This window comes from Bos indicus, chromosome 2 (assembly GCF_029378745.1).
Source record: "Bos indicus isolate NIAB-ARS_2022 breed Sahiwal x Tharparkar chromosome 2, NIAB-ARS_B.indTharparkar_mat_pri_1.0, whole genome shotgun sequence".
NCBI classification, from domain to species: domain Eukaryota; kingdom Metazoa; phylum Chordata; class Mammalia; order Artiodactyla; family Bovidae; genus Bos; species Bos indicus.
Window position 1 is genome coordinate 19212978 of NC_091761.1, and position 9614 is coordinate 19222591.

General features: G+C 41.2%; 1 protein-coding gene across 1 annotated transcript in view; it reads left to right on the forward strand.

The window, feature by feature from the left end:
• Positions 1-7083, forward strand: part of PDE11A (phosphodiesterase 11A) — a 425081-nt gene extending 417998 nt beyond the window's left edge. Inside the window, exon 20 of the mRNA XM_070798928.1 lies at positions 1907-7083. Within this exon, the coding sequence (XP_070655029.1) occupies positions 1907-2065 (159 nt within the window). The 3' untranslated portion in view covers positions 2066-7083. The remainder of the gene's footprint in view (positions 1-1906) is intronic.
• Positions 7084-9614: the final 2531 nt, after the last annotated feature.

The following is a 9614-nucleotide window of genomic DNA, read 5'->3' on the forward strand; positions in this document are numbered from 1 at the left end:
AATAAATTGGTGGAGTAATTCGAATCATGGGCAGGTGCTATGAATGTAATTTAGTAAATGCTCGGGAACCTGCCAAGGAAGAGAAAAATGTGTTGCTTTTGAGATCATTTCCCAGCAGCTTCATAAAAGAAAACTGATTACAGGAATTTAATAAGTAAAACAGAGCCAGAACTATAGTAATCAAATGAGTTTTTAATTACATTTCATGCAGAAAAAAATTCCAATTTGTGCTCCTGGGATTAAAAAAAAAAGTTTAGAGAAATGCTTTTGTAGCAGGAAAATAACATAAACACTAATTTCCATAGGAATTATAGTGGTCGGTTTAATTAAAAGGCTTGATCAGAGCAAAGAGGAGCCAGTGCCAAACTATACTAAAAGCCATGGCATTCATCGCCCCCTCTCACACTATTGTCTAAATAAAATCACTGCACTGAGCAGAAAACAGGCACCTGCATTTTTCTCATGATGTAAAGGGGATTTTGATTACTGCCTGAATTATCATGGTGCTGTGATTTATTATCACATGGAATAACGAATACATCCAATTTCAAAGTAGACGTCATTGCTTGGTGTGATAAATATCACGATGATGTGCTCTGTCTGGGGGATGTGAATGTGAAGGGGCTCCACCTGGGCCAGAGTGGAGTGCTCGCTGCTCAGCAGGCTCCCTGATTATTTCTGGACTTCCAGCCCTCGCTTAACTTCCATCTAGTCACATCACACTTGTATCTCTGAAACTCCCCAGAGTGGAATCGTATTTAGGGAATGCTTCTGGTCTTCCTAACACACTGCAGTCATGATCAGGGTAGTCCATCCTCAACAGAAACAGCTCTTCTTCCTATTGGAGGACTTTGCTCTGGGGCACCTGCCAACCACCGGTCAGGCTTGAAAGCTTTTTGGGAGGTGTCCTACAATGGTGGCGGTTTAGTCACATGGTCACAGTTTGTCCCCCTTGTGATGAATGGGACGCACCTGCAGGGTGTCTCCATGGGACTCCGGGTATAATCTGTGGCCACAGAACGCTGACCAAGGCATTTCCAGGGGCTAAGCCTCACGGCTCCATGATCCTTGTTTTATTCATTGCTATGTCCCATTAGAGCTGTGATCCAAGATTTGTGAGGCTGGAAGTTTGTAGTGTTTGGGAATAGGGAACCATTGTTTTTTTTTAAATGATACAAAATTAAGTGCAAAACAGATATTTAGAAGGGTCTCCTGCAAGTGAGGAGGCTGGATCCTGACCTTTCTTAGCCTTGGGGTTGGTCAGCCTGTGGCCACACCCTACCTTTTCTCTCCCTCATTTCTTCCACACCCCTCCATCTGTCTCTCTCTTCCACACCCCTTTTTCTTTTCTCTCGTGTCTATTTCCATGCATGTTCTCATGTCGATCTGTACACTGAGCACTGTTCCCCTATCCTGTGCTTTAAAAAATGAGCTCCTCTCATTTCAGGACTTTACCTGGCCTTTCTCATTCAGGTGAATCCACCCAGATTCATCTACGGTGGAGCAAATGATAGGTTTATTTTTGTAAAAATTTCACTTCCTGTTCTATTGAGATCTGGAGCCCTCCTTAGCAGGCAAAGATACACATATTAGTAGACTTGTGTGAGCTGAATATTTTGTTTCCTATTTGATGTGAATTTAAAACAGGATCATAATCAAATTGGCTGGCACCCCCTGGAGCAGTACACAGACATCTGTCTTATTTTTTCATTTTCTCTATAAGCTCTATTAATACAACACAGTGATGTTAAGTGCATATTTGCTTCTTGTAAATAGCTCATGTTTACCAAAATAATCATCATTTTCATTTCTTACAGCCCATTTCCATTCTCCTCACAAGTGAAAGCTAGAAAATCATGATCATGATTGGTTCCTCTCTCCCCTGCCTGCTTTTGTTTTATTGTAGGCATTGGTGAAGGTCAATGTGAAACTGAAGCCAATGTTGGATTCCGTGGCCACCAACAGAAGTAAGTGGGAAGAGTTGCACCAGAAAAGGCTGCTCGTCTCCGCAGCTGCCTCCGCCCCCTCCGCCAACGTCATGGAGACCAGGGATGACAGAAACTAACCCTTCAGGCCAGCTGCTGCTGCAAGATGACTGCGCCCTGGAGAACCGGCTTCGGTCCCGCACACCATTCTTTTGTTCCTTTAAGCTCAAACAGACATAAAACCTCAGGGATGTGCTGAGAAGCATGCCTGGACTTTCACCTTTAAGTGTGGTGTCAGCAAAAAGGGCAGAGGAGGAAGTGGGGGCAACAAGCACACCCCAGGACCCTCACCTTTCCCTGATGAGCACGAAGATTCTGGGCTGAGACGAAGATTCTGGGCAGAGGGCAGCTGTGGGTCCAGGACCTGAGGATGGTTGGCCCTGCTCACTCGGAGCTGAGGGAACGCTGAACAGTGAAGGCGTCGTTAGTGCTGCTTCATTTTGCATACAGCTATTCTGTTTGTTACAAGCCAAACAATGCCTGCCTTTGCTTCCTCTCCCAAGCTCCCTTTTGTGCCAGACTGTCCTTAGAATCCCAATTTGTATTCTGTGAAGATATCTTATTTTTAATCCTAAAGCTTCTTAATGATAGATCAGAGCCTTCAGAATTGCCTACCTAAAAGAGACACCTATATTATCCTTACAAAAACCAGCCATTCCCAGTTTCCCCTAAAAACGTCCATAGTAGGAAGACAGCAAATGTGTTTGTCTGATTGGTGTTTACACAAGATTCGTAACACTGCATTGGGATTGTGGTCCCCTTTTTCAGTTTTTAGATTCAACCTTCAATGTAGATCAAGTCTTCTCCTAGCAGGATTGATAGACTTTAATTAAAAGTCAGGATGAAAGAAAATCTATAGGTGGATTTACCATGAGTGACACGGGAACATTCAGAACTATTTCCAACAGTGAGACATTTCACAGGACACAGCAGAGCCACGGAGAATAATCATTGACAACTTGAGTTCTAGTGATGAGTTTCAGCATGAAGTTTAAGGTTACTGCCAGTGCCAACTGAAAGCCAAATGGAGGGCTCCCCAATTTTGGATTTTCCTTAAGTATAAAATATAATGCTTGAAAGATTAAGAAATAACAGTCTGGGCAGTGAACAAATATCCTACAGAAATCCAGGTTTATAACAGGTAAGAATGTGTGCATGCTAAATTGCTTCAGTCATGACTGACTCTTTGTGACCCTATGGACTGTAGCCCGCTAGGCTCCTCTGTCCATGGGATTCTCCAGGCAAGAATAGTGGAGTGGTTGCCATGCCCTCCTTCAGGGATCTTCCTAACCCAGGGATCGAACTCGGGTCTCTTATGTCTCCTGCACTGGCAGGCAGGTTATTTACTACTAGCACCACTTGGGAAGCCCATAGATAAGAATAAGCTCTATTAAACAGATGCAGAGATTAGGATGCTGAGAGGCTGAGGACATTGTACGCCCTATCCAAAGGCCCCGCTGTGGGGCTTTCCTGGTGGTCCAGTAGTTAAGAATCTTCCACCACAAAGGAACTAAGATCCTGCATGCCATGAGGTGCAACCAAAAAAAGAAAAAAACGAAACAATGCTGGGCTAGAAGCTAGACTTGTGCCCTAGCTCTGGTACTATTCTCTGGATGGCTTTAGACAAATCACTAACTTCTTCCTTTTTCCTCATTTGTCAAATGAGATTACACTAAGAAATTATTTTCAAACATAACTGAACCTTAGAACTCTTTGTTCAAATAAATCTTACAAAGAATCCCCAAGACATAAAACATCTAAAAGTCCAAGTCCTCTGTTTGAAGCTGGGTTGGGGGAGCCCTATGAAGCCTCATCTCTTTGATTACATACCCAGCGGCCCATAAAGGGCCTCTGAGGAATTCGAAATCTCTGGACCAGATGAACCTTGAAGCCCATTCCAGTTCCAAAAAAATCTAAAATTTAAAACCACTTCTGTTCTTGTTGTTGCTGGTCAGTGTCAGTTATTAACTTTACTCAGAGAAAGAGGGGCCAAATTCCACCAAGGACATTGTCTTCCTGGCACATAGTAGACGTTGGGGGAATGTTTAAAGAATGAGTAAATTAAGGAACCAAAACAGAAGTAAGGGAAGAGCAAGGTAACCATGAGGAAGAAGAAAGATTCTACATGACCAGAAATGGAGGAAAAGAAAATTATAAACCAGGCAAATGGGGGAAGAGGAGGAGGGAAGAGAGGAGAGCCAAAAGAAAATGACTAACAAGGAAAATACAGGGCCAATGCAGGCGGTAAGAGATGGCCAAAGGGAAGGTGAACGTTAATCCAAACAAGGAAAAATGGCACTTGTCATCAAAAGAAAATGAAGGTACGTCCTGTCATCAATTGCTTAGAAAAGAGACACACTTGAGTAGGGAGCGGATTGACAAAAGAGAGAAGGAAGGAGTGGGAACCCTAAAAAATAATGTTCCCAGCTAACCCTCTACCACTGTCTCTGTGGGGAAGACTGGAGAAACTCGAGGAGAAAATACGTGCAGGAAAAATTGCCTCTGCAGAGCAGGTGAGAGGAGGTTGTTCAGATTTATGGATTTTATTAAGCCAGTTTTCCGAGTCACTCAGCTATAAAGGAAAATAGCTTCTGCCGGGCTGTCTCCCTCCTTCAGGTGAGGAAAAAGGGTGGGTGGAGGCAGGGCCAGACCCTGGTTGTGGGTCTGCAGCTAGCAGGACTGCAGGTGTTTCCAGCCGTCGCGTCACATCATGTTCGTATCACAAGCGGGAACTGAAAATCAGTCCATGTGAGGCAGAGGTGAACCCACGTCTGTCGTCCTCCCCAATGATAAATAAATAAGTAGCCCAGAAAGATGAATGCCAGTGTATCTAGAGCAAAATTTTAAAGCATGTGCTTTATGATAAAACTAGACCCAGGGTCCGATGGAGACTGCAGACAGCTACATGCACTGTGGCTACCCTGAATGTTGATGCTGCTTATTGCTAAGGGGAATGTAATTTATAGCAGAAACCCTACGGCTTCCACTAAGGTTGAGTTTTCCTCTCATTTTCTTGCCTTTTTATTGGCTTCACTGCACGGTTGCCAATAGCAACATCCACTGGTAGCAAGGGGAGTTCAACACCATTGCAATCTGCCATACGGTGCAGCCCTGACAATGTCAACCATCAATCAAGTGGCTGTTTGTAATTGCCTCCATCTATTTCTCCTGTCTCAAGGTATCTTTCCTATTGTGGGTCAAAATTCAGAAACTGCTGACTAATGCCAGGTCTGTTCCTCGATGACCATGAAACAGTCGAAAAGGAGGGTAGCAGGCTCCCTGGAGCCAAGGACCCAGAAGGTTAGAGGTTGAACTTGGGAGTTTGGGGTATTTTAAATCTAAGTAATGTATAACTTTAAGAATTTGAGGTATGTGTGGTTACCCATATACTCTGCTTTCCCAAAACAGAAAAAGAGAAAATTTCCCAATCATTATTAATGTTTATTTCCTATTGGAGGAAGGAATTTAAATATGAACCTTCTCATAAAATCTCCAACTGACCAAATGTTCGGTTCTCTTGGCATTTATGGTTGAAATGACTTCATCCTACTTTGTCCACGAGGTGTATTTTTCTCAGGCAGGCTATTTAGCATTTTATTAGTCAGTACGTGGATAATACATGCACAGCCTACAATATAGCTGGCAATCCCGGCCAGGAGGGACAGCTTGGCAGACTGTGAAGGGCACCACCCCAGCGCACAGTGGACGGGGCTCCCCCTGGCCTGGCTTGTTATCTTGGGACCCTCAGGTCTCGGATTTTCCACCTGTAAAATAAAAGCCCGGACTTTTATTCAGTTCATTCGTACACCAAAGGACCAAGCTGTGTTTAACTTTAAAAAATTACTCCATGTAATTGTCTTATTCACTCTTCTCAAACAAGATAGGGATAAAGAGGTCATCTCCTCCCTAAAGACAAAATAAAAAGTTACCTATATGGAGTAGATACAAAAACAACCTTAGAACAGATATGTCTGAGCCTGTCATGATCATAAAAGACATGGTCATCAGTATAATTTTTTAAAAATACATCCTTTTATTCTATAAAGGACAGCTTTAGATTATCTCATAGCATAGATATCCCATAAATGGTAGTCAGTTTAATTTAGAATTTATAAAGTGAGTCAAAAGAAGTTAAAGTTGCATGTGTTTTCTGTTTCTGAAATCTTCAATGTCCACATATTTCCAGGTATTTTATATTTAAATACCCGTTGGGTTAGAAATAATCGTTAAAATTTTGTTAGTGAAATAACCATCTAATATTAATGCTACAGGAATTCAGTTGCTTTTTTCATGTATCAAAATGTATCATATTTGATCCACTTACCTTAGGTCATTAAACAGAATCTGCTCAATTTACTTTGTGGTAGAATTATTTTAAAATCCATTCCTCCTATTGACTCAATGAATTACAGGAAGATAAAATACAGTTTCATCTCCATTAATAGTGTGAAAAACTCCTGCCAAGTGGGACAGAAATCTAACAGATTAAGGGAAGATTTACATATAAAGAAAAATGTTTGGGCTGGGAAAACAATATTCAAAAAGGATTCATTAAAGCAAAAGAGTTAAACCTAATTTGGGACCCTAAAAACTATGGCAGAGCCACTGCAATGGAGTTTCACTGTCTGCTCCAGAATAACAGTCTCTGAAACAATTGTTATGTCATGTGCTGTAAAGAACTCCCGAACCTCGAATGTATCAGGAAATGTACAGGTTGAGTCTGACTATAAGAAGCCAAAATTTCGTAAGTTTCATAAGTGAACCATGATAGAATGAAACGTATAGACGGCAGGAGTGATGTGTCTGGGGAATTTCACACTGAGCGCTTGGACTTAACAACGCCTGAGGTCCTGCTTCTATTGTTTGTGTACCTTTTCCTCAGCTGGTAATTTGATGCTGTATATCTTTTCTAATTTAATTTTGAACGTTCTTACATATTTAGTCCATCTCTCAATAGCACTAAAGATAAGTTAGTCACCTGGGTAGCACATCCCTACTAACATTGTTGAACGTATACACTGGTACAAAAATATGTTTGTTTTACTAAGTGAATGAAGTATTTGCTATAAAAAAAAATGTGTTATTTCAGGCCACCATTTATCTTTGTGTTCATTTTCTGTGTATCTGTATTAGAATCTCGATTATTTTTTCTTTAGATTTAGATGAAATCATATTTAGATGAATTTTTAAAAAACACAAATAGTATTGTATGGAAACAAGAGTTTAGGTGTTGGTGAATCTCATCCTCTTGGGGAAAAATATTTTTGCCATTTTATTTTGATGTACAATATTCTACAAAGGATCTACTGATTTGCTTCTTAATTATTATTGTTTTACACAAAAGAAGCAAAATATGTCTTCAATTGACTTATCGGACATCACTCCTTTTGTGTAGATTTCCCAGGCTGATGTGTCATTATAGGAATACTACATTATAAGACTCCTGGACCATTTCACAAGCATCTAATCCATAATTTTGAAACTGCTTTAAGGGAACTAAATATCTTTGTTTTTAACAAAATGCTTAAAGCTTAACTAAACCTCTAACATACTCTTTATTTCCCTTGAGAAGGGTGATTTAAGGGCTGAAAGAGGCAGGCATGCATCCAAAGACCTAGGATTTCAATTCTGACTGTCCATTTAGCCCATTAACCTTGACTTCATCTGTGATGTTTGCTTGTGTAAGAAGAGAGTGGGACAGCCCTGTCCACGGAACATCTTAAAGATGACAAAAGGTTCTTAGAATTACTGAAGTTTTTCTGGAGGGATAAGAGTCTGCAGCCCAATGCAGACGAGTTCCCTGTGCCTGTTATAGATCACTCAAATTTGCATGGGCAATTACACAGGGGGATCGCATCAATGCAGGGCCGCCAGCCACTGACGCCATACAATTACACGGTGGCTTCGGTGCTTAAACTTTAAAATTCTTACACCATTGTGCCTGTTCTATTAGAACAAACTGCAGCAAATGATCCAAAGCGGATTCCAATGACTGGAGAGGAGGTGCTCAGGGGGAGAGGAAGAGGTGCAGCCTGGCCCCTACTGGCCAGCTTAAGCAATCACCAGTCCCCGCACGCGGACTGAGGCAACCACAGGGTTCTTTGTGCTTTGTAGTCCGTGTTTTTCAGGTGGAGCCAACGGTAAGAATTACCTAATTCACAGTAGGGCTGTGAGGATTAATGAGGGAAGTTAGGCAGAGCAGGACCTGGTCCTGGTACAGAAAGTACTGCATAAACACAGGGGCTTAGAGTAGCTCTTTGTTTGGATGGTTGATTGATTTCATTGAATGCAAGTATCCACAGTTGTGCCTTCTCTGGTAATTGCATTTATAAACAGCAATGTTATTGTGCTCTTCCTAATAAGTTGATTTCAATAGTAACACCATAAGCCCCCAAATATAAGGTACTTGATTAAAAAAAAAAAAGGTATATCCAAGAAGGAAATCTAATAAAAATATTAATAAAGCTGGAACCACCAGTGAAAGGAGAATGCATGAGGTTAAATGTCTTACCATCTGAGCATAAATGTTCCCAAGTGTTGATCTGGTACACAATTTTCCCAAAACTCTTAAAAGATTGAATAGATGCACCAAAAAGTCAATCAATTACATTACCAATTTGACAAAACTTTATTATTTCTGCCCCCTTTGTGGTGGAAGATTTCGGGGGGTGGGAAGGAAGACGCAATAAGGGGGCTGGCCACATCCTGAAGAAAATGGCTTGAGATGAGAGGGATCAGACATAACAACTGGAAGATGGTTTTGCAGGAAGTCTTCCTTTGTCAAAGAAATTGTCTGACCCCAGCTACGATTGTTGAGATGTTCATAAATTACCAATGTTTACCAATAGGAAGTGATTACATTTAGAGGATAAATAAGAAAACATACTTTTCCAACGAGTTTTAAAAGAGAATATCAACTAGATTATACATAAAATAGGATATGGAATTTGGTCATCTCACATTTGACAGGCAGAAATATAAGCATGTTAAGAACCAGACATCATGCTTTTAGCTCCTATCCATTTTGCCCAAATGAAATTCTTCTGTGTGGTAAATATGCCTCTCTTCATGCAGCAAAATCCACCCTGAGTCCAACACCATTTTCCTAAAGTCTAATTCCTTTCAACAAGGCACTAAATCTTTTTACTGCAACCACCAAATGCTTTCTTATTGCTAGAAATGGTACAATACACTAACTTTTTGATACATGCTCCAGTTTTCCAAGATTGTCTTGGAAACAAAATGATCCTTTATGACATTTTATAATATCCCGCCCCATTTATTGCTTTCCAGAATTTCTATCATTAATTAAAGGGCCTTCTTTCACCGTCCCCCACCCCACCAAAACCTAATCTATTCCCCAACTGCCTGTCATAGACTAAATAAAAGTCGGTCTATCACAGCAGCAGGCATGGTCATGCCAATTTCACAGTGTGATTTGTGCACTCATTTCATTTTGAAAATGACCCTGCCCTCCATCTGTCTAAGCCGAATGTCCTGTTTTTTTCAAGCCAGGCCTCAGGAGCAGCAGCACATGAAATAAGGAGGAAGAACGGCTTCCCTCCTGCCCACTTCAGCAGCCACACTCACACACAGACAGGGGAAGCAGCACAAAGAGGGGTCCTCAAC